Raw genomic sequence first — 23,921 nt, 5'->3', positions numbered from 1 at the left:
TCCTGATCCTAAAATAGCTCTCCTCAGCCACAGGACCACACATGAGACATTCTAGGTGGATTGGTTACTTTCAGCAAGATTAAGGGAGCGAGAGACTTCACAGAATCACACTTAACAGGAGCTCAGTTACAATTTTAGCTCTGAGGAGACCACCATCACTCCAGAACAGTCATCTGTTCAAAACTAAATATATGTCTTGATTAAAACGTTGCAAGCAATTTATAATGACACCCAAGTGAATTTATCTGCACCATCTTATAGGAAGTTTGGTTTCCAGCCAGAAAGGCACAACTTTGATACTGAAAATGTTCTTCATAACTTACCCAACAAGTATGCACAGTCCAAGGTTTTTAATACAGTTGTGAAAAGCTGTGCTTTGAGCTAGGCAAGGTCTAAAGAGAGAGAGAGAAAGAAAGAAAGAAAAAAAGCAAGCCTCTTCATCCTTACAGTCATAAGATTTCTGTGCTTTGCACTAACTGTTCTTCCAGAAATTCTTCCTTTAAAATGTTTTTCTCTTTCAACATCTGAAAAGTGTGAATTTTCCAAAACATCTAAATTACTTTACACAGCAGATGGTACAGTAAGCTTAAGATGAAAAGCCTTGATACAGCAATGAAAAAATCCTAAAAAGCCACAGAGTAACAGCAAACACAACATATACGGGAACTCTGCAACAGTACCCACTTTCACTCTCCCTTGCCAGCCTGGATCAGGTTTCTGATGTAGCCATGTCAGGAAAATAGTTAAGAAAAATCCTCCCCTTTTACACACACAAAACCCCACTATCTAGGCAACTGGCCATAGAAAAAAAGATTAATATTTTCTGCATCCCTTAAGTTTTTGGAGAGATATAAACCAGGGGGCAAGGAGGCAGAAGCAAATGTACAAATTGAAGGGTAATGTTCACCCTCCAGGAGATTCCATGTTGCCCTTGTGAAAGCAGGACTTGTTGGTGCTCTTCACAAGAGCAGCTTCACTATTAAGAACTGGAGGCTGCAGAGACTGGCCCTCAATGGAGGAAGTGTATTCAATTTTGCTTGTTTTGAGCTGGTATTTGACAGTAATGCTCATTAGTCATATTAGGGCCATGCCTATACTCTGCTTCACAATTATTCACTTATGAGCCCTGTAAAATTTGTATTTACAGTTCTAAAATGCAAACCCCATATTATATTTAGATAAATATTTTCTTTTATTGGACAGAAGACCTCAAAGGACTGAAGTGTTTCATTTCTTCGTATAACAAAAATAATAGGATTAAGATATTTTTCAGCTGCATGAGCATTGTTAAAAGTGAATTAAACACAAAACTGACTACTTCTTTCCACTGGCTAGAAAGATGAAGTATTCTGGCATAAGTTAATTTGGTCAGTCCAATGTCCTAAAGCTACACAAAGCAAAGAAACACTGAAGAAAAAGCCTGTAGTGTAACAACACTCATTTCTAGTAGGCTTTTTTTAAATGTGAAGCTGTGCTCCCAAAATTTCGAAGCACTGTTCTTGTTGCTGACACCTGAGGGAAACTTTTATTTACATATTAGCAACATACTACTGCAGGGCTATATCAAATGGCTACTGATATGACTCAGAAGTTGCTGAAGTAACATAAAACATGTACCATTACAAAGTGCATGATCTAAGAAAAATTCAGACTCTCATCACAAGGAGAGCACATCGTTCTCTTTGCAGGATTCTCCTTTCTTACTTTTACCAAATTTCCACTTCAACAAACACAGTGACAGAATCCTCCCAGGACACTCTGAGTACAGGGTCAGTCATTACGTTAACAGTGGTTTAAAACAGTTGGAAAGCTAGTAAGGATATTTCTTTGCAAATTAAATTTATGCAGCTCTAGAAGAATAACACTGCTCTTAAGAGCACAAGCCCCATTATTATCCCTTCGTAACTAAAAGGAAAAAAAGGTCAATCTGTTCCACATCTTGCTGATAATGCATTAATGACCCACTAAGAAACATTAATCAGCCACCAAAAAGGTAGCTAGAGTTTGCACTTTTAAGTAACTACAGATCCAAATAGATGAAGTGATGTGTTTAAATCAGTGCCGAGATTTACAACCTGGGAATTGCAAGTTTCCAGAGAGCTGCATGTGCTCCAACCTTCTGAAATTCAGGCTACATATTTTGATAACTAAATAGAATTCTTCTCTATCGGACAAATTTGTCGTGAGGTGGAGGGCAAGCTGAATCCCTTTTACAACCCTTCTCCCCTCCAAATAATCCAATTCTGTCTACTTATTTACAAACAACAGAGGTTTGTAAGATGCCTGCTCCCAAGGGAAAGCAATCATTTGGATTGTCAAAAGCAGTGCTACTTACAGGAAAGTGCCACTCAGTGCTACTTACAGGAAAGGCTCCCTACTACGAGCTGTAGGTACATTGTAGCCTGATGCAACAAGACAAGGCAAAAGCAGGACTTCACAGCGTTAATACAATCAAGAGTATGTTCTCAGGTTTATATAGGCACTAAGAAAAGCAAAGGTCAGTTTCCCACTAATTCTGATTCAATCCCTTTCTGGGAATTAGAAATACATGTGATGTATGCTGCCAATTCAGCAACACCAACAAGCTTTTTTAATGCAAGAACTGCCATACGAAATATAGCTTTAAGAACAAGTACGAAATACAGAAAAAAACAAAGCATTTTCACAAATCCAAGAATTTATGCAAACTTCAAACAAGGAGAAAACTATGTTGATACACAAACTGAAGACTTCCTTGCTCAACATGAGAAGAGATCCAAGCTTAATGTTTCAGCTGCTCAGATCAAATTAGTCTAGTTAAAACGGGTTATACTTAGACCATGGGCTAACACACCAGTAAATTACTGGAGTTATCACTTCTGAGCAGCCTCATGGTAATGGACCATGTGCATGTTCATGGAAAATGAAATGTAAAATGCAAGGATGAGATCATAACACATGAGGTTTAAGCAAACAGACTTCACCCAGCACTTGTGCAAGCCCATTCTGTGCATTTTCAAAATGCACAGAACCATTTATCGTAGTTCAGCTATTGGATGGTAACAAATTACTTTGCTTCTACACCTGAGCTTTATTTATTGGTATATCATTCTAAACTGGCATAAGTTTGGGTATGTTATCACACCTTCATATAAGAGTATCAGTGGAAACTAACAGTTTTGAAAAACCAAGAATGACTATGTATTTTTTCTTATTTTTTATGAAGTTTATATTTTAAGAAAGTTAGGCATTATGCAGTAAAATTACAGATTAAAACTTTATAAATAAATATGTAACACCGTCCAAAACTGAAGAATACACATATAATACTAATATCCACTGTTTTGCAGGTACTTAAGAGTATTAAAGGCAGCCTCTACTTTTTCAGGTAACTATACTGTGATGAGCTGAAGTTACATATTAATGGTACAAATAAATCAACCAGACTGAGATATTTTATTACTTCACATAAAGCACCAAAAGCATTGTATCCCATTAAAGAGATATCAACATTGAGGCTATTTCCTAAAGGGATTTACTAAACTGCAATTAAAAATACTTCATTTATAGTCTTGATTTTACAAACATTTTTTGCATGAAACATTTTTTGCATGAAATACCTATTCAACTCCAGTTGTCACAATTTTTCTGTGTAAGAAATCCATCTGCCAATTGATTTATTGCTCACAACATACACTAACTTTTCTCCCAGAAGCCTTGTTTTGCATTTAATCAAGTACTCTCCTATTTTTCCTTGATTACTCTAGATGATTGCGAGGCTAGTAAGAATGAATTTGGGAGAACCGGAATGCCCTTTACAAAGGTCAGAAGCAGCGCACCCTAGGTCCTGCATTCAAATTTTGGCACACAGTCATACTGTGAAAACCAATTCTTTGTTAAAGGGAATCTAACATCTGCAAAAAAAAGATATGTCCTTCACAGAAAATCCAAGATCTGCTTGGCTGCCTTTCACTTCACTAGACAGCACTCCAAGATGTTAACAGAAGGCGGCAATTTCACCCTCTGCAACACAGGAGATGTGCAATTTCTTTTCTCAATGCAGCCACCATAGTAATTGAAAGAATACTTTCGTTAACTACACCCAGGCAGCATTCTAAACACACAGTACAATCAAAAACCTGTCAAGTGACAGGTTTAATTAATTAGTGTATTGGTTACACAGCACAGATGGATAGTCTTTCTGAGCAGTATTAACAAATGTTCTCTCCTAATCCACAAATCAATAGTGATACATAAATTCAAATATATTAATTTGAATATTTAGGCCTCCGCCAATGCATCAAGTGTTTTTTTTTTATATGTCTAGAAAAAATTCTTCTTAGAGAAAGCTTAAAGACGTTTTCCAAGACATATTCACTTTGTGCCATTACATCAGAAAGGCACTTTCTGATTCATAGACACTAACACCACATCTTCATATGCTCCTTCCATTTAAAATGCACTGTTCTACCAACAGCTTCTAAAATGTATCTTTTTCTCCCCATGAAAATAAACACTGCTGTTTTACAAAGGTCTTACAGTATTATGTCACAAGCCAGTTCACAGAAATCTTTACATAAAAAAGGGGCAGAGAATTCTTCACACTAGAAAAAAACAAAATGGACATAACACTGATGGCAATTTTTTTTAGGACTTTTTATTATTATTATTATCATCAAACCAGACAGACACTTTCAATTTCATGAGCTCCAATTAAAAACAATGCATCAAAGCAGTGTTACATAATGGGTCACTTACCTGCATGTTACCACTAATTTGAGCTGTATTCTGCATAGGAAATGCATTTTACTAAAAACAGGATTTAGTTTCCCTACCCAAAGGCCAGTTATGTAAGTCACACTAAGACAAGACTTCCAGCTAAGAAAGCTGTGAGACGAATGCCAAAATAAAGATAGAGCTGCTACTAGTGAAACCTTTGATAAAAAATTTGTCTGAATCAGAAGGCTAAGTGAAAGTCCAACACATTGTTGAAAGTGTACGACACATTTTACATTAATTGTAAAATCAATGATCAATGATTATCAATGTTTATGTGGAAATACTGAATGTCTTCTTACCTCAAGAATGCTGTTTATCAGTTCTTTCTCCCCTCACCCATTTTTCCATATGATAATAAGCAATCCAAAAATTTCTTCCCCCAAAAAGGAGTCCTTTAAGTACTAGACCAAAAGGGCTATCAAACATTTATATATTCTTTCATCCTAAAGCACTACTTGCAAACTTTGAAAATGTTAGGTAGAGAAGAAGAAGGAGAAGGAAAAAAAGGGGAAGAAAAAAAGAAAAAAAAAAAGGCAGATTTATAAGACCTGGGAGAATAGTAAATTATGTCTAATTACCGTTGACACTCTTGTGATGTGAATTTGCTCCTGTTGATTTATGGTAAATAGTGGTAGTTTGGGCAGTGTGCTGTACTGTGTCCCTCAGTCTTCCTTCTGAGAGGGGACAAAAAGAAAAAAGAACAAACCATTTTAGTGACTGGTAGGCAGAAATTTTAATTAAAAATTGTGCAGAAACAACTTATATTCAATAAAACAACAGAAAGCATCAGTGAGCAGCCAGCAATCAACTCCACTAGAATCAGCAAGTAAAACTCGAGGAAGAACCCACTACAAAAAAATCGGAAGGCCTCACACAGCCTTCTCTGCATTCAATATGTACGTAATACAGAACTCAACAATTGTGTAAACATATCATATACACATTTAAGGTCATACTAGCAAAAGACACTCCTTTTCAGTAATTAGATCATAGGTTAAGCAAAGTAACTTGAACACAATGAAGAAGGCTCCAGTAAAAATAAACAAATAAAAAAAAATCCACAAATAAATAAAAATTAACATCAAGTTGTTAATTGAAACAACTAAGTATATTTATGTACTGAAAGTTTTATTTCTCTATGCAATGAAAAAATTCCATTTCCAAAAAAAATGTCTATGTATCTCAAGTCATTGGATTCTGTATCAAATTCCAGTTCCTAGACTGGGTGCACATTAGAAACCAGGAATTGCCAGCCATATAGTTCGAAGCGCCAAAACACGGAAGGCTTTGCAAACATCAGTCAATTCATAACTGATCTCCTAAAGGGGAGGCCCTGACACGTGTGTTGTGCAGCTCTGCCGGAACACGATGAGAAATGGCTGTCGCCAGAGTTCATGGAGGTGGCCGGCACTGAGCTGACTGACCCCGCACCGAGCCAGACGGCAGAAGCTCTCACGCTGTCCCGCAAATACAGCGGAGTCATTGTTATCCCCACCAGAAAGGTGATACTGTCTTGAAGTCACAGATGTTTCTGAAGTCACAGCCTAATCCTCTCCAGACTACTTTTAGTGAGACATGGGGAGGGGGGTAGGTGATCAAGTCCCAGGCCTCAGTACTGTAAAAGTGAATCTTGAACATTTTCTGTATCAAGATATTCAGAACAATAGCAGATTTACATTAAGATTGAAATAGACGATGGGCTCTGAGCCAGTGGTCTGTCCATGCTGGTCAATACACAGAAAGGATTGTGTTAGCACCACTGAAAGAATAAATTATCGCTGCTTTTACAATAAGCTCTTCAAGAATGCAATAAAGAGTTCAGTGTGTGCTCCTCATTCAGGAATCCAAAACTTTTCAGTTAAGGTCTGGCTTGCAGCAAAGATAACAGCTGAAAACTAACCATCTTGACCTTGGCAAATTTCATGACAACTTGCTAAAAAACAGGTGAAAAACCCAAAAGGTTACATCTCTGATACTCATGGTCCTTGTAACTGCAGCAAGGTGCCATCATAATTTTAAATACCAACAGTTCAGCTAAAAGACTCGATCATTTTAAGATCTAGTGAAGTTAGAAGTGAAAAACACTCATTTTTTCCTTCCACATCCTTTGACCATTGCGGCATTACTAATATTCAGGTTTTTCCATCTGGTTTCGGAGATAAGTTTTAAATTCTTCTTTGATTAAAGGAAACGATGACAGGAAATTAAGAAAGCATATAACTAGGGAAAACATTCTTACAATTTTTATACAAGCTTTTGACTTTGATACAGAATACACCAAAGATGTCTTCCCTAACTACGTATTTTCTTGAAAGTCACAAGCACAACTGTGTACTTCTGCAGCTTGAGGAGAAGCCTTCCAAGCTGGGGAGTCAGCAGGACATCTAACAGCAGCACTGTTTTCCTTTTTCTGAACTTAAAATAAACATGTATTTTAATTTACTTATAATTCACCCAAAGGGATTCCAAAACATTTTTCAGCAAGGGGGGTACAAAGTGGCTTACAAATATACACAGCACTGCTCAAAAGCACAACATTCCTGGTGGGTGTTTGCCAAGGCCAAGCACTATCTCTTACGAAAAGAGCACTGGAATTTTTATGGTTTGCACAGTACAGACACAATCTTGTTTTTTAAGGACTCACTAAAACTTTTCTAAAAATATATATGAAAGATTGTTGGTATGGGTGTGACAAACCCACACAGTCAATCCAATGCAAATGCTAGCCTCCAAAAACCCAAACAAAAGACCATTAAAAGTCTTATATAGAACACTCACTCTGTTCAACTCTGTTGCAAATTTGATTTCAGTGCAACATCAAAGAAAGATGCACTTTTGATCAAGGGTTACGGCAGAAAACAAATTTGTAGAGACAAAGTTATCTTTACTCTCTACAAAGATGAATATACTGGAAACCGTTCTTTTAAATTATTTAGCATTCAATCCTTCAGCACTATTGGCAAGTAAAACATCACAGTAAAACTAACACTTTTACAAACAAGCATAAGCTATCCTAGTATTTTAGAAACAGACCTGCCTGCAATATGCATTTGTGCAGATACAAAACCCAAGAAGTAATCATTATTCCATTTCATTGTCATAGTTAACGCCAGTTTCAAGAACTTGCTGCAACACTTCTGCACCTACAACTGAGCCAACAACTCACAGTAGTTGTACGGACCATCCTGGAAGTCTCTTGAAACAAGTGACTTATTCAGAGTGTCGTATTTAAAAATTACAAGCTAAGATGCAGGATACAAAATCCAGTACTCCACTGCAAGGTAGACTGCTTTCAGCTCTGCATTATGGATTATTAGATTCATTTGATCCCAGCTAAAAACAAAACATTCCCAGACAAGAGCGGCATTCCACAGGTTGCAAAGGTTTTGAGAACAGTAAGGTAGAAAGTCCTGAGAGGGAAGACAACAAAACAGACTGCTGGTTTTGCAGAGGCATGAATACCCACACTTTTGAGAGTCAACTTTCTTTTTCGTCTTTTTAATCCTTTTCATATCCAAATTACAGAAATCAAAAAAGAGGAGTGCAACTGCAGGGAGCAATTTTGGCTTTACTTTTTACTCACAAAGATAACGAACAAAACACAAAGTACTTTCTTTTATCCTGAGTATTAACTCCAAGGACAACCTACTGGCTTCAAAAACAGAGAGGATGCTTCACTGGTTAAAATGCTAATCTGAGTCTCAGGAAATCTAGACTCAATTCCCTGCCTCACGACATACTTCCTGTGTGACCTTGGGCCATAAATATTTCTGTGCCTCAGTCTTTCCATCTGTGACTGAGATACTATTTCCCAATTGAACAAAGTGTTGTACAGATAACTATATTAAAAGAGCATGAGGAAGTGCACAGTATAGGTATGCCCATAACAGATTAGCTAAGAACTTATCTGGAGGAGTGCTGTGTGTCAATATTAACAGCTGGGCATCAGGTAAAACAAAGATTGACTTCCGACTCTGCAAGACCTCAAACTTTACAGAGCAGAAAAGATATATGTATATATATATATGTGTTCAAAGGAAACATAGAAATTAAAAGATGTTATAACCCTAACTATGGAAACACACGAGCTTCACAGAGCATATCCATCATCCAACAGAAAGTCGAAGCAGGGAGTTTCAAACAGAAACGAAACTCAGGGATCAGCTGAGCGCCGGCTGTGAGGAAGCAGCAGGCACCAAGCGAGTACACCTGCCAGCACGTCCCGCGGCCCCATTTCCTGGGCTCACCCACGCCGCGCAGGCAGCTCCATGCACCGGGACGCACACGGGGCCAGCGGGGCACAGAGGCTCCCCCCGGGGCAGCGCTCGGCACCAAGGTGGCCACGGCTGCTGGAGCCGAGGCCCTTTTGCAGGGAGGTGGTAAGGGGGGGGGACGCTGGAATGCGGTCACAGCAGGGTCCCCACCCTCGCCGCGGCCCCCACAGCAGAGGGGGCCGGGAGGACGTGGGGTGACAGTGCTGACCTGCCCCTGCCCCAGCGCGGCGAGGGAGGCGGGAGGCGCTGGTGCGCGGCGGAGCAGCCAAGGGGAACAGCTACAAGGCTACGTGGCATTTGCAGGCAGCAGCTCCGGCTGCCGCGCACGGAGGGGGGGCGGCGGGGGGGGGAGCCGCCGCGGGGGTGTCGGAGGAGGGGGGAGACACGATTTCAGGCCTTCCCCCTCCCCAAAACAAACAGCGGCGTGGATGGGGGGCAGCAAGGGGCACTAAAGCGGCCGCACGGGGTCCTGCTCCCCCTCCGCCAGCATCTGCCCCACAGCCCTGCGCCCTTTCTCCCCCCCTGCCCCAAACCTGCCCCATTGCACTGCACGCCCCACGCGTCCCCCACAGGTCTGCCCCATACACTGGCATCCCACTGCCCCACCACCCCTACCCACCGGCCAGGTACCCTGCACCCCCCCACACGTGCCCCATAGCTTGGGTATCCTGCACCCCCCGCACCTGCCCATAGTCTGGGTATCCTGCACCCCCCACACCCGCCCCCATAGCCCAGGTACCCCACATTGCCCACGCCTGCTCCATAGCCCAGCTGCTCTGCTACCTCCCCACACCTACCCCACAGCCTGGGTACCCTGCACCCCTCCATGCCTGCGCCACAGCCCAGGTACCTTGATACCCCCCCATACCTGCCCTGCAGCCCAGGTACCTTGTTACCCCCCACCCAAACTTGCCCACAGCCTGGGTACCTTGTTACTCCCATGCCTGCCCCACAGCCCGGTACCTTACTACCCCCATGCCTGCCCTACAACCCGGGCCCCCTGCTCCCTCCACAGACTGGCCCCCATAACCCGGATACCCCGCTCCTCCCAAACGACCCCATACCCCTGCACTCTGCTTCTCCGCCCACCTGCCCCGTAGCCCGGGCTCCTTGCTCCCCCCACAGGTGCCCCATAGCCCCGCACTCTGCTTTCTCCCGGCGATCTGCCCTCCAGCCCAGGCACCCTCCCCAGCCACCTGCCCGCCAGCTCGGGCCCCCCGTTCCCCCTCCGCCAAGCCTACCCCCCCACGCCGGGCACCCCTCACCCCCCAACCTGCCCCGACCGCCCTCGCCGCTACGTCCCCCCCTCGCTCCGCCCCACAGCCCCCACGGGGTCTCGGTGCCGCCGCCCGCTCCCGGCACTTGCCCCCCGGCCCGGCCCGGCGCCGCCAGCCGCGGGAGAAGCGCGGAGACGGCGGCGGCCCCGCGGGGCGGCACTCACCGTGCGAGGCGCCGCAGCCGCCGCCTCAGCGCCGGCGCCAGCGAGCGCGGGCCGCCCCGCTCCGCCATGAGGATGGGAATGCGGGCCACTGCGCCTGCGCGCGCGGCGGCGGGCGGAGCGCGGCGCGGGGCGGGCGGGGGGAAGGGGCGGGGCGGCGCCGCAACCAAAATCGTCCTCCCGTGTCCAGCACCCGCGCCCGCGGAAAGAGGCGCGGGGGGCGGCGGAGGGGCAATGGCGAGGAGGCGGGTGGGCTGCCGTGAGGCCGGGTGGCTGCTCCATCACGGAGACGTGGTGGCCAAGGAGGGGAGAAGGGGTTCGTTGGGCTGAGGTGACATGGCGCAGGCGGAGGTGCCAGGTGGGTGGGTGGCCATGCGCGAGGCGCTGCGTGTGGCAGCTAAAGCGCCACACAGCTCAGGCCGAGTGTCACGGCTGCCCCATCACACTGCCCTCATCTCCAGTGACAACAAGGGGACAGCATCAGGGGGACCCGGCCTGTCCCAACCTGCTGCCCCTAACCTCCATGCTCTGAAGAAGCTTCCAGAGGTTTCCAGAAGCTTCCGGGCACATGGCGCACACACAGCACCTGCCCCAGCAAGGCGCTCACGCACATTGTGAAGAGCAAAATCTACAGGAAAAAAACCTCAAGTTCAGCATTTAAACACAGACTGTATAATGTATATGAAGAAACTAACTTTAAAAATACGTAGCCAAGCCATATGCTTACCTGGGATTGAGTTTAGGTGTATCTTTAACAAATAAGGGGCAGCTTTTAGTGAGTAAATAAGTTGTCCCATTATGCCAGAGGGTTTTTCTCTGAGGATCCAATGAAGTGGTTTTGCAACTAAATCCACACATATCAGCCCATATAATGTTGAAAACGTACTCTGCATATTGATAACCAGCACAGATCAAATTGCCGTCACTTTGGATTCCCATGTCTTTCTTTTTTGCTGTGTTTGATGAACCAGCTGTTACAGGTCTTCACTAAAAGTTTTGAGTGAATCATGTTCTACATCATTTTGGGGGGAGAAGAAAAGCCAATTTTTTGCGTTTGTGTGTGTGTGTATATATATATATTTATGCACTGTTGAAATGTATACTGCCAAACAGCACAACACTGCTGGCATATTAAAAAGAACGGTTCTTGCAAGGAGCTCGTTACTTTTTCCTTCTGTGATCTTTTCTTATTTTTTGTCATTATATAAAATCCCAGTTTAAAACTTTTAGGATAAGCTCTAGACAGGCATAGAGAGCGTGACCTAAAGTTTACATGCTAAATGTAAATGGAAGAGATTCAGATCTCCTGTCATGTTCCACTGATGCGCTTCAGTAGCTTCACTCTCTCATAGACAATTAAGAAAGAAATCATTTAGTGTCAAAGTCTGTCCCTGGAAGTCCCCTAAGTGCTTAAATTTTAGCTTTGGGTTTAAGAGCCACTTTGTTGGAACAGATGGACGCAACGTCCTTTGTGATCCGAAAGGCAAAATTTCCTAGCTGGGGTGGCCAGGTCTGGGTGGAGAAGACAGGACATTTCTCCTCTTGATGGCATAATTAGCAAGATGTATTTCCTGATCTCCACACGGACTTTTCCACTTCTTTCTACCTATTCCACAAGTTTTACGGCATGCATGTGACAACAGGCCAGATTCTGGTAGAGATAAGCAGCAGCTGCTATTTTTGCCCTGTTGAATAGCGAGGATCAGCACATCACACATTTTATTACGGCTCCAAAAATTAGAAATTATTTATAGAATAGGTCTAAACCTTCAGAAAAGGACTCAGAGGAGATAAGCTGCTGCTCTTTCAGGTCATATCTTACTTTGATCACTAATATTTTGCATTTCACTGATAATTGCAAAATGAAAATCTAGCTCCATCTCAGATTTCAGGCCTATAAATCCTTCAGAAAAAGTGGACGGCAAGCTCAGCACAGGCCGGGGGAAGGCAGACCTGCTTTCTGCGCTATTGTTGTCCAGGAACAAAAGGCTGGTTAATCATTTCACCTTGGAGAGAATTCCTGGAATCTCCAGCTCTCCATCTCAGGAATCTCATAACTCCACAGGCTCTAACTAATCTGTGGTGAAGCATATCCAATGCCCTGGGGACTGCATTTCTTAAGCAAAATGTTTTCTTACCTAATTTTGGGGAGGAGATCCTCTGAAAGAGACCCATCAGGATGTGATTTGCAAACTGGAAATACATTGCTTAAAATGAATGTGACTACTGAAGGCAGGGATTCAAGGACTATTTTGAATTCACAGCCTCAATATTTATCCTTTGCCAGCTAAACCTTCAAAGTTATGACTAGTGGTGTTGTGTGATATCCAGAGGTCTGATTCCCCATCCTGAGCATGCCGTGTCCGATATCCAGAATAAAGACGGTCTTTGGAGATGAATGCAGAACATTTTATTTGCGTCAAAGGCTTTTGGGTTTCTCTGCTTCACTTATTAAAATAATAATACCTTTATAGGTAATAATTGGTATTTTAGCACTCAGAAAAATCCCTTTTCCTTTCCCTCTCTCATTAAATAATTCTTTTCCCCCCTAGTTTTCCATTCTAAATATATTATGTGTTATTGCAAGGTATTCACTGGTAATTCCAGCAAATAGGATATCTCACGGAAAAGCTTACAAAACCATAGCCAGTTGCTGGTGAGGCTTAGGATGAATGATCGGAAGAGTGCCCACATTCCACAAGCTCCGGGGCTCCTTCAGCCCTAAAATTGCTTCAAGTACAAGAACTATTTGCACACCGCAGAAAATAAATGACCAAATGTTTGCTGCCTGCATCCTACCTTCAAGCTGATGCAGGATGACAGTCAAGGAGAATTCAGCTGAAACTGGAAGGTATCTGACTAGTGAGTGCAGCTCGAGGCACCGCGGAGGGGAGCTCCAGGTGGCAAAGCTGTGCAGAAGAGAGATTCTGCATGATTAGTTTGGACCAAATTGCCTGGAAAGAAATCCGAGGTAGGTGGGTCAGAAGCTGCGAAACAGAACGGAACAAATCCGTGGTGCTTTGGCTGTATTTTGGAATTAATTGTAAGGCCTGTGCAAGGACAGCGTCGAGGTCAGGTTTTACATGCGGAGCTGACTGTTCCCCCTGACACTTTGCAGTGGTTGGGGACACGGTGACACGTTGCCACGGCCCCAGTGTTGCAGTATCGTTCCCGATAAGCAAGGCGCTCTCGGGGCGCGAAAGCCGCAGTGGGGAGGGAAGAAGGAATTAAATAGAGCGGGATATAATATAGGGAATCATTTGGTGGAAGGAAAAGGAAAGAAAAAAGCCTCTGTCGAAATGGGAAGTGGAAATGAGTCAGGAGGGAGGGAAGGGAGCATAAATAGGAAGAAATCTGGGCTTATAAAGGAAGGGCTGTGTCTCTGGAATGGAAAAGGAGTGTTGAGGAGAGTCAGTCTTAATAAAACAAAGGCAAGAAGCTGTGCCAAAAATATGCCCATTCTTCCTTTAAAAAACTTGAATTGTAATTTCTATTTTTTCTTTACTAATTCTATTGTTCTAGGTGAATTAATAAAAAAGGAGAAAAAGAAATAGAATATTAAATGGAAAAGAAAAGCCTTCAACAAGAAAGTGGAGGAACGAGTGATAACGGGGATATCACCGAGCACGAGCTGCACTCCGGACACGGGGAACGAGGCGGGTGCTGGGAGGCTGCTGGAAAAACAAAATAAACGGCCGCTTACAGTGGAACTTGGCAAGCAGCGGGATGCACAGCCCACCCCCAACCAGCCACCCGCTTATCGTGGTGATTAGCAGCTGCTGTGGTTCCTCCTTCGAGCCTATAATAAAAATACTTATTATATATATATATTTTGTACTTGCATAGCAATAATAATGACAATTCTGGTTATTTTAACTGCATCCTAGCAAAGGCACCCTTCCTTGGGATTCTGTGAAAGAGGTCTCGGGACACACGCTCCATTTTCCCTTATTTTCCAACCCGAAAGGCACTGTGTACCCGCAGGAGGGAGCAAGGCAAGGCCACCTGGCAAACAAGCTTTTATCAAGCCCCGCTTTGTTGGGAGCGCGTGTGCGCAGATCCCCGAAAGCAAACAGTGCCGGAGCAGGGCTCCAAGGAGAGCCCGGCCCAGCCCCGGCTCTGCTCCGTCGCCAGGGAAGCGCCACGGGAAGAGGAGCAGAGTCTCTGCAGGTCCTGCTGGTTGTGTGAAATCCTGCCCATTCCCAAGAATTTGCTGCTTGCTTGGGAGGGAGCCCCCGGAGCGAGTCGTCCCCCGGCAGAAATGGCTTTACATCCATCACCCCTGTCTGAACTCATCAGAGGCATCAGATCATTTCAGTGCTTCGTGCCATAGTTTTGCCCCAGTAACCCAATAATGCCATTTTTAATGAAGGGATTAAATTAGATGTAGAGTCCAGCAGTATTCTCTGTGCTTCCTGCGTAGGCAGGTGGCTATGTACTCCTGGTAGAACTGCTGCCGGTGGCTATCGTTAGAGAAAAAAAGGATATTTTGAATAAAACCGAAAGACTACTGTCATCGATGCAGACAGGCAAGAGGGAGCTGCTGGGTGACTTTGGTGGATGATGAGCACTCCTGCTTTTTGGTACTTCTTTCTCCAGGCAGGAAGCGAAGCCCTCCCTGAGGTGAGTCCATCCCTCCAGACCAGAACCTCCTTGCAGAGAAACTCAAGAAAAATCTCACTTGGAGTCATTAGACAGTGAATAACATCACTGCACCCACAACGTTAAGGGTACCAAGTGATGGAGAAGGTCTAGAATGGATGGCGAAGCCCTCCACAGAGCGCTGCGAACGCGCCGCGTGCTGCTGGATGTTACACGTGGAAAGGAATGAAGTTCAGCGCCGGGGTAGCTTGCACTTTGCACAGAACATCTGTTTTACGACATTTTCTCTCGCTTACTATGTGGCGGAGACCTTGTATAAACACCCGGTGTCCTGGCTGCACCCTACGTCTTTATCCCAATCCTGGGTTGGACTGAATTCCTCAGAAATGCAGCAGGGTGGAACAGCCTCCCAGCAAACTCAGCCCAGCAAACTCAGTGCTGGCTGCACCACTGAGGCTCCCTTTCACCAGCTGCTGCGATTTCGGGAGCAGAGATGCCTGGAAAACCCGCAGGCACTGGCGGGATGAGCGCCGGAGCCGGGAAGCAAATCGCACCACAGCAATTGGGGAGGTTTGCGGTGCAGCAGGCGGTTTGTCTGCGTCCACCAGATCGCGGGGCTGGCCTCCTTGCCACCGAGCTCTGTCCTTGTCATTAACACACCGACTTCTGCTTTTTTTTTTTTTCCCCCCCCAGAAAAGAGCCATGAGACTCCAGGGCAAAGGGCTGCTTGCGCGCGGCTTGGTAACGACCGGTTCTGCAAAGCCTCGCGCCGGCGCTTGTAAATATAGAAAACTTCTAGGAAATGCCCGGCCTTGGGCTGCAGGAACGTGGTGTTCTGCGGCACAGCTCCAGCTTCGCCCTGGGACTTGCTGCTGGCCACACACCCTCCGCCGCCTCCCGCAAGGCCTTTCTGCCCCCTTCGTCCTCCGATTAGCCAAGGACCCAGATAGGAATCAGATACCCAGATTCGGTCTCATTCCCAACACTGGCGCTTTGCTCGAAGCTCGGCTGCAGAAGAGCCTTGGAGAGGTGAAGGGAAGAGCCAGGGCCAATTTCTGTGGGGCAGAGAGGAGGGGAGGGGTGGAAGGGAAAGAAAACAAGTGGGAATAAATCTGACTGTGACAAAATTGTAGTCTGCATTGAAATTTCAACATTTGGAACTGATTTTGCCATCAGACAAAAGGCTGCGAGCTCTGCTGCCGAAACGCAGCTTCTCTGCCTTGCTCTAGATGCTGCGTCCGGCGGAGCCGTAGCCGGGCACGGATGGAGCTGGAAACGGCGGAGTGCGGAGCGGCACGTGTCGCTGCTCCCGCCGCCGGCCTCGCCGCTTCCCTCCCTGCTCGTGCTGCTGCTGCCGCTTTCCTACCTTCCCCCAGGTCACTCGGGTGCACCCACCGTTCTGGCTATTCCGTGTTTTCTAAATCCCCCTCTCTTTGCATTTAGGGAGGAAAAAAAAAATAAAAGACGTGTTTCCTTTGCAGCATCAGAGCTTTGCACTAAGTTTCAACTTATTTCCATGCACAGAGGAAAAGATTTCCATCTGCGCAATGCAGACATGCTGGAGATAGACAGAGGTGCAGCAGAGCTGCCCGTCTGCTGTCACAGATGGCTCTGCCCCGTTTTCCCATTGCCTTCCTGTTGCTTCCCTCCTTTGCTGCTTTTTCCATTGTCTTTCCCCTCGCACTAGTTCTTTCCTATCTGGCATTTTCCTCGCTGTCCCCAGACAACCTCTTTCACTCCCTCTCTTCTCCAATAACCCCAACCCTTCTTATTGTTTCCAGTCCCTTTTCTGTTCTTTTGCTCCATCAAGGCCCCTGCTCCGTGCTGGGGTCCCGCTTCCAGCCTCGCCATTCCCAGCCCTGTGGGGCCGGAGCGCCAGATCCGGGCCCGCTGGGCCCGCGCGGCCGCCGGAGGGGCCAGCAATGGCCTCGCATGAGCAGCTTCCATCGGCTTAGCTGGAGCACACATAATCAGCGAGAACAGCGATGGATCGGGTCTTTGGTGCAAATAAGAAGCAGCCACATGGCACGAAGCACTTGGGAGCACTTTAGGGTGAAAAAAAAAGAAAAAAAGAAGGAAAGAAAAAGATGCAGCTGTGAAGAATACAAATATTGGCTCCTGGAGGAAGCCTCCATATTGTATCCATTATTGCAATCTACTTCTTTGTTCAGGGCTGATGCTCTCTCCCTTTGAGAATGTCACGGGTCTAGTTTCTGTCCTCAAAAAAGGGCCAAGAAGGTCCAAGCAGCCATGAAGGTCCCTGCCTGCGGTGGCTGCATAAGCCCCTTCCTCCTCAGGGTTGATCGCTGCGTGGGAGAACCTGCTAGGAAAATGAATAAGGGAAAAGAAGATGAGAAAAGAAGAAGAAAGTGAAGTGCCCTGTTGGAGCTGTGGGATGGAGCCTGGTGACCAGCCAGGAGCTGCTTTGGGGTCTCTCACCCAAAGGCTCCTCTGCAACCTGGGCCTGAATTGGCCAAGCTGAAGTCACCAGCAACAGGGGGCCTGCAGGAGAGCCCCACAAACCTGGCACCTTGAAGCAGAAAAGCTCCACGTCGGGTCCCATTTGCAGTTTATTCCTTCTGTCATGTTTAGCAGTGATATACGGAGCAACGTTGCCCATCGCAGAGTGCAGCAGGAGGTGCCGCTGGAGCAGAGACCCCAGAGCAGCCCCAGAAAGAGCATGAAGTGACCACAAAATGACCGTCTTGGCTTCTGATCATCCTGCACTCTGTGAGTGAAGGTTGAGAAAAGCCTCAGAAAATAAATATTTGTACTGTGAATAATCCAGCAGGACTCGTTGCCCCAGTAAAGCCACCTGCAAGCGGCGGCCCCCGCCAGCGCACGTGGCCTCAGTGTTTATCCCAGCCGCACGGCCAGAAACAAGAATGCAGAAGGCACATTTGGAAGAAATGTGGGATTCTTATTTCAGAAAAATGAAGCAACCGGCTTTTCACTTCCCCTGTTGGCCCTTATGCTGCCGAGGCCGCGTTGGGGGCGGGACATGAGGTGGCAGCAGGTCCCGGTGTCCCCCCCATGGAGCCCAAGCTCCTTGCCACGGAGATCCTTGGATAAATAGCTCTGCACTTACATACAGCGATCTGCAGCAGAAACAAGCATAAAGCCAGGGACTCTGCGCTTTAACTCCTTACTGTCACTGTCATCTTTGAGTTTTTTTGGTGTGGGGAGGGTTGAACAGTTTTCTAAAGTGGATAATGCCTTATATTTTATTTATTTTTTTCCCTCTCAACCTTCGTTCAACTCTCATAACATCCCTCTAACTGCGGAAGAGTCGCTTTGCCAGCATGACATCCCCTCGGCCACAGCCAGGTGTATTCAGCATCTCCCACTGCAACGCTGCTGCGTTCACAAAAAATCCAGTAGAACTAAATGGAAAAAAAGGAAAAGCAGAATATCTAACCAAGCTGTGGGGTCCAGCTCCCCAGGCAGAGGACACACCACCAGGCAGGCTGTCCTTGCCAAAGCTGCTGCCATCAGTGCCTTTATATTTCTGCAAAGCTGGTGCAAAGCCTGGAATGGGTTTGCTAACCCGTAGGTATGGTGGTGATGGGTGTGCGGTGGGGCTTGGTGATCTTGAAAGTCTTTTCCAACCATAATGATTCTGTGATTCAAGGGCCCTGGCTCCGCTCGGCGCTGCAGCGGGGAAGCCAGAGCAGCGACGCTGCCAAAAAAGTGACGGATCAGCTTTAGCCTCCCATCAAGTCTGCACATAACCCAAAATATTTGTTTGCACACGTGAACACTTGCAGAGCTGCAATTAATCATTTCAGAGAGCTCAAGTTCAGTCCCCAAACTCACAGCACCAAGAGATGCATTTGTAAGTCTGGACTGGCTGAACACAAAAGAAACTGCTGTGATCACTTAGTTGCCCGGCCTTTCTACCAGCATTTTATTACACAGACAGGATTTTAAAGTCTCCAATCCTTTCCTTCATGCTTAGCATTTTTTCATTTTTTTATAATTTCTTTGCAATCAGATCATCCTTTCTGCTGTCAGTGAAGGATACAGAGTGCAGCGCTGCCCCTCCTGGCGCAAGGAAGTCCCCCTTCTGATGTCAGACTGCAGCAGAAATAGGGAAAAAATGCTAAATTGGGATTCACAGAATCCCATTGGCTGAGTTGCTGCAGGTGCACTGCTCTTAAAGCAGGAAATTTCCGTCCAGTGCAACCGTTTGCAGGTCCTCGCACATTAAACTGAATAATTCGTTACCTGCGTCTTGCACCCTGCCGGCATTTCACATAAAGCCCCACAGAGCAAGTGACAGCGCTCACAAGCTCTGGGCAACTTCTACATTTCCTCTGTGAGCAGCTAAGCGCTAGGTGACACTCTTGCACCACAAATCGCAGTGTATGCGCCAAAAAAGCCCCATGCACAGTTCCAAGGCCGGAACTCTGCACCGCTCCGGCCCTTTTTTTAGCATTTCTGGCAGTCGTGCTGCTCCCCAGCACCACATCCCTCCAGCTTCACTTCCCAGCTGTTTGCTTCCATGCATGTGAGTGCCACCCCTTGCAGTCACCTGGCAGGTGACACCCCACTCAGCGGGTGGCATCTTGTGCATGTGTCACTTCAGTCCCTGCTTATCCTCCCCCCGCTGCCAGCACTCGCCCCCATTAACTTATAACCGTCCTTAAAGTCCTTTGCTTCCCCATTGCAAAGAAAATCCCTCACATTCCTCTTGTCCTTCCCAGTGTCTCATTAAAACAAAACAAAAAAACAGTGCAATAAAGTGGTTGGTAACGTGTTTATATATTACATATAGCTTTACTGTACAATACACAATGAAGTTTAAAAATTGGGGAATGTGCATTTTTTTCTATATATTCAGAAGCTCAGTTTTCCAAAATGAATTATATTTACAGATACGCAATGCCCTTATGCTCTGAGACACATTAATGATACCCGGTAGTGACTCTTAGGAAGTCTAAGGCAGTGTTGCTCGCATTCCCTGGAGCAGTGAGTACCCGCAGGGCTGTGAACTCGCAGACTTTCCCCAGTTTATAGACCCCTACCATTTTCCAAAAAGGCTTTTCAGTGCTGTGTAAAAATTCACATCCACAAATTATTTGACAGCTGAATTTACTTTTCCCCATACCTTTTGATGACTCAGAAGACATTTACTCTCTTGTGCAAGTGCAAAACTGACTTATCTTGATCAGAAATTCCTGCCACCGGCCCAGACCCTTCTGCTCATTCTTATTTTACAGGGCCACAGTGTTCTTGATGTTATTTGCATAAAGTAGCTTCACAGAGACCACATCATCAAAACATACTCGCTTTTCGCTATTAACCCCTGTTCTCCAGTCTTAATGCCACACTTTGCCATACTGGATCATGCATCCCAACCTGCCAACTTTGCTGCATCCCCCGAGAGGAAGGGAGCTTGGCACTATTTTGGTGGGTTAACCTGAAAAGCACAGGAAATTCTTTATCTCTCTCTTTTTTTTTTAATCTCTAAGATTTGGAAGTTTCTATTTACACAGAAAATACGGCCCAAACCTTCTTCATCCTGTGAGCAAGAGAGGTTTCAGTCTTGCATTGCCTTGGCTCATGACGGACGTTTGATGCTCCTTGTGCCCAGTGCTTCCCAAAGATCCTCTCACGGGGCTGGGGCTGCATCTTGTCTGCGAGATGCTAGAAGGAGGGACTGTCCTGCATGAGGCCAACCCAAGCCAACCCACTCCAAGGAGATGTCCATGGGTCTTCATGTAATAACTGTTGATGCCAATGCAACAAGCAAGGGGCCAGACGCGGCCGTGGGCACCATCTGTACTTCCCCCAGCTCGGGGAGCTGAAGCTCCTAGTCACTTCACAGTCTTGGCCCCATTTCCAACTAGGGTAAACTGTAGACTGTCCACTCTAATTATTATATACCTAATTGTAACAATGATTTATGGGCTTTGTTCATCGTCACTGAAACTGTTTTGCGATCTCAGTTGTCCGCTTGAGATCCCGCAGGAAAACTCAAGGCTCTTACGAATGGGCCACTGTTGTGTTCCCGTTTGCCTTTTGGCTTTCTCCAAAGGGTTCCTCATCCCTCTCTTTTATGGAGAACTTTTTCCTGAAGGCCTGTGTTATGCTGGAGGAAGAGGCCTTCCTAAACGTGGTGAGTCTCTTCCGAAAGTTGCCCCCCGAGAAGAAGTAGAGAAGTGGGTCAAAACAGCAGTTGGACGCTGCCAAGGGCAGCGTGACCACCACAGCCTTCTGCAAGTAAATGGCATCCTCACAGCTCTCGTTCTTCACCCTCAGCACGTGCAGATGGATCGTACGCAGGATGTGGTAGGGGGTGAAGCTGACCAGGAAGGTAGCCGTGACGATGATGATCATCCAGACAGCTTTCTTGCGGTTGGCCTGGTTCTTCTTCAGGGAATTTTTCAGCAGTGTCCGTATGATCATGGTGTAGCAGATGGTTATGACAACAAAGGGGAGAATGAAGCCCACAAACAGGGCAATAAAATCCAGGATCACGACTAGATGTGTCTTATGGGAATTTTCAGGGGGCTCAAAGCACTTGGTCTTGTTGCCATGCTCGTAACTCCCGTTGCGCAGAAAGGGAGCGCTCGTCAGCGTAACAAAGATCCAGATGCCAACGCAGACCAGCTTGGCCTTCTTCTCCGTCACCAGGTTGATGTTCTGGACTGGAAAAACGATGGCAATGCAGCGAAAGAAGCTCATTGCAGTCATGAAGAAAATGCTGCAGTAGAGGTTGACGTAGAGCGCGTACGAACTGATCCTGCACAACAAATCACTGAAGAACCAGTTTCCTTTGTGGACATAGTACACGACCCGAAGGGGTAGCGTGCAAACACACAGAAAGTCGGAGACGGCCAGGTTGAGCATGTAGATCTGGAAGGCTGTCTTCTGCCGGTAGGTCTTGATGAGCACGTACAGGACCACCCCGTTGCCCACAAAGCCCATGATGGAGATCATGGAATACAAGGTGGAGTACACGCGGTTGCGGAAGTCATCGATGGCGTGATGGCATGACAAGTTATCAGATAGGATGGTCATGTCTCCCAGGTGATGACTGCTCTTGCCTGGCAATGAATTTGGAGCCTAAGGATGAAAGAGTGAGGTGAATTATAAAGAGCAGTACATGAAAATAAAGCAAAATTATTAAATTGGAAAAAAGGCAATACCCCCTCTTTTAAAGAGGACAGCAGCTAGGAAGGGATGTGGATTGGTACAGATCTAATATGTTACATATGCATTATTATAACTATTAATAGAAAAACTATAGTTGTGGCTCATAAGATCTCGGATGAGCCGTCACATTTTCAGAAATTCTCGGCAGTGGCTGCATCCTTCCTGCCCTACGTGCCAGCAAGGTATCCTCCAGTGGCAATGTTTCCTCATTCCGCATTCTACTCGCAGCCAGCCCTCATTTTCAACTTGCAGTGTTAATAAAAATACTCAGTGATGAGTCTTGCACTGAGCAACATCCAAAGTGATTGTCCGGAATTTGATTTTCAGGTCTGCTCAGCCATCCTTTTGGGAAGACTGCCCCTGTCATTTAAGGATCCATTTGCATACAAATCCGCATTTGGATTTGCTTCAAATAAAGCAAGAACAAAACATGCCCTCACACACTTTTCTCATTCATTTCCAGCATCTCATGATTCAGATAAATGATCTCAAATTGCAAGCGAGATTCTGTAAAACCCTGATTGTTGGAAGCACTCGATCCTTGGGGAGGGGAAATAACATAGCTTGGAGCAACAAGGATGAAGGTAACAGCAGGGTTATGAGACACCCACGGCGGACGTGCCCAACCGAGGACACACGGTTCCATCACGGACAGCAGCCTGGCAGTGCTGGGGTACAGCCACCTCCCATGTCATTCTGTCCCCATAGTGCTTGGGAGCTCGGAAGCACAGCAGGATGCTCCAGCTTGCAGGCAAACCCCAGCTATAGGAAAACTTGCAGTCTGCAAATAACCACTTGGACACTCTGCAAGGTGCAAAACACATCAAAGCTCAGCGGATGTCAACGAGGGAGCACAGAGGTGATGGAAGCAAAGCCTGCCACTGCAGAAGATGCTTTTTTTCCCTCTGACTTCGTGTGGGCAGGGAGGCACGTGTGAGCCAGAGCTCGTGATGACACGAAGTTCTCCAAGCAAAGCAGGCAATGGAGATGCAATACATCTTCACAACACATTATCTTGCCATAGGGAGAGACAGTGAGTTTGCCGACGTATTTTTGCCCATTTCTGGATCCTGAAGGCAGAGCTCAGCCCAGGCTGGCCACAGAGCAGCGGCAGCGCCGTGCACCACCTGAGCACAGGCAAGATGCTGCTGTCCAAATTAGCTCATGAAAACTGTCCAGATAAAATCTGCATACTTACCAAAGCAGCACATATCAGTTCTTTCTCAGACTTCAAGGAAAACAAATTCAAGATGTTTGTGATTATGAGGCCGGTAGAAGCTCTTTTGCATATTGGGTTTCCCCCCCATTTTTAGGCAGATATGAGTGTTGCACAGAATGAACAGAAAAGGGGACAAACCAGGCTAGATGGATAGCACAGGTAGACCAAAACAGGCTCACATAAACCAAGGATATCATGCAAAACCCAGGGAAGGGCTTGAACAGTCAGTCTTTCAGATGTTCTTTTGAAAAAAGCCAGCAAACAGCACACAGCCATGCAGAGCAGTACTTCAGAAAACATCTTAGACCTGATATACATCAAGTTTCTGATGAGTGAGAACTGATGCAAGTGATACAAACAGTTGTTAATATACATATATATAGTTTCCCAGATGGGGCTGTAGGTCAGGTCTGCATGGTGTCAGACAGTGACAAACAGCAACTACCATTTTTTATTTGTCCGGGTGCAG

At 46.0% G+C, this 23,921-nt stretch overlaps 2 protein-coding genes across 2 annotated transcripts in view; both read right to left on the bottom strand.

The window, feature by feature from the left end:
- The window catches only part of LOC104578123 (fibronectin type-III domain-containing protein 3A-like), a 47,545-nt gene extending 37,002 nt beyond the window's left edge, over positions 1-10,543 (bottom strand). The window contains exons 1-2 of the mRNA XM_088538511.1: positions 10,474-10,543; positions 5,337-5,432 (exon numbers count right to left, since the gene is read on the bottom strand). The gene's annotated coding sequence lies outside the window, so the exon portion shown is untranslated. The remainder of the gene's footprint in view (positions 1-5,336; positions 5,433-10,473) is intronic.
- Positions 10,544-20,891: 10,348 nt separating this feature from the next.
- Positions 20,892-22,172, bottom strand: CYSLTR1 (cysteinyl leukotriene receptor 1). The gene has a single exon (XM_010225659.2). The coding sequence runs from the start codon at positions 22,096-22,098 to the stop codon at positions 21,061-21,063; it is 1,038 nt and encodes a 345-aa protein (XP_010223961.2). The 5' UTR covers positions 22,099-22,172; the 3' UTR covers positions 20,892-21,060.
- Positions 22,173-23,921: the final 1,749 nt, after the last annotated feature.

The sequence above is a fragment of the Tinamus guttatus genome, unplaced genomic scaffold (genome assembly GCF_059628265.1).
Source record: "Tinamus guttatus ecotype Peru unplaced genomic scaffold, ASM5962826v1 Tinamus_guttatus_pri_ptg001087l, whole genome shotgun sequence".
NCBI lineage: Eukaryota > Metazoa > Chordata > Aves > Tinamiformes > Tinamidae > Tinamus > Tinamus guttatus.
Note: the sequence above shows the minus strand (reverse complement) of the source record. Positions and strands in the feature narration are given on the sequence as shown.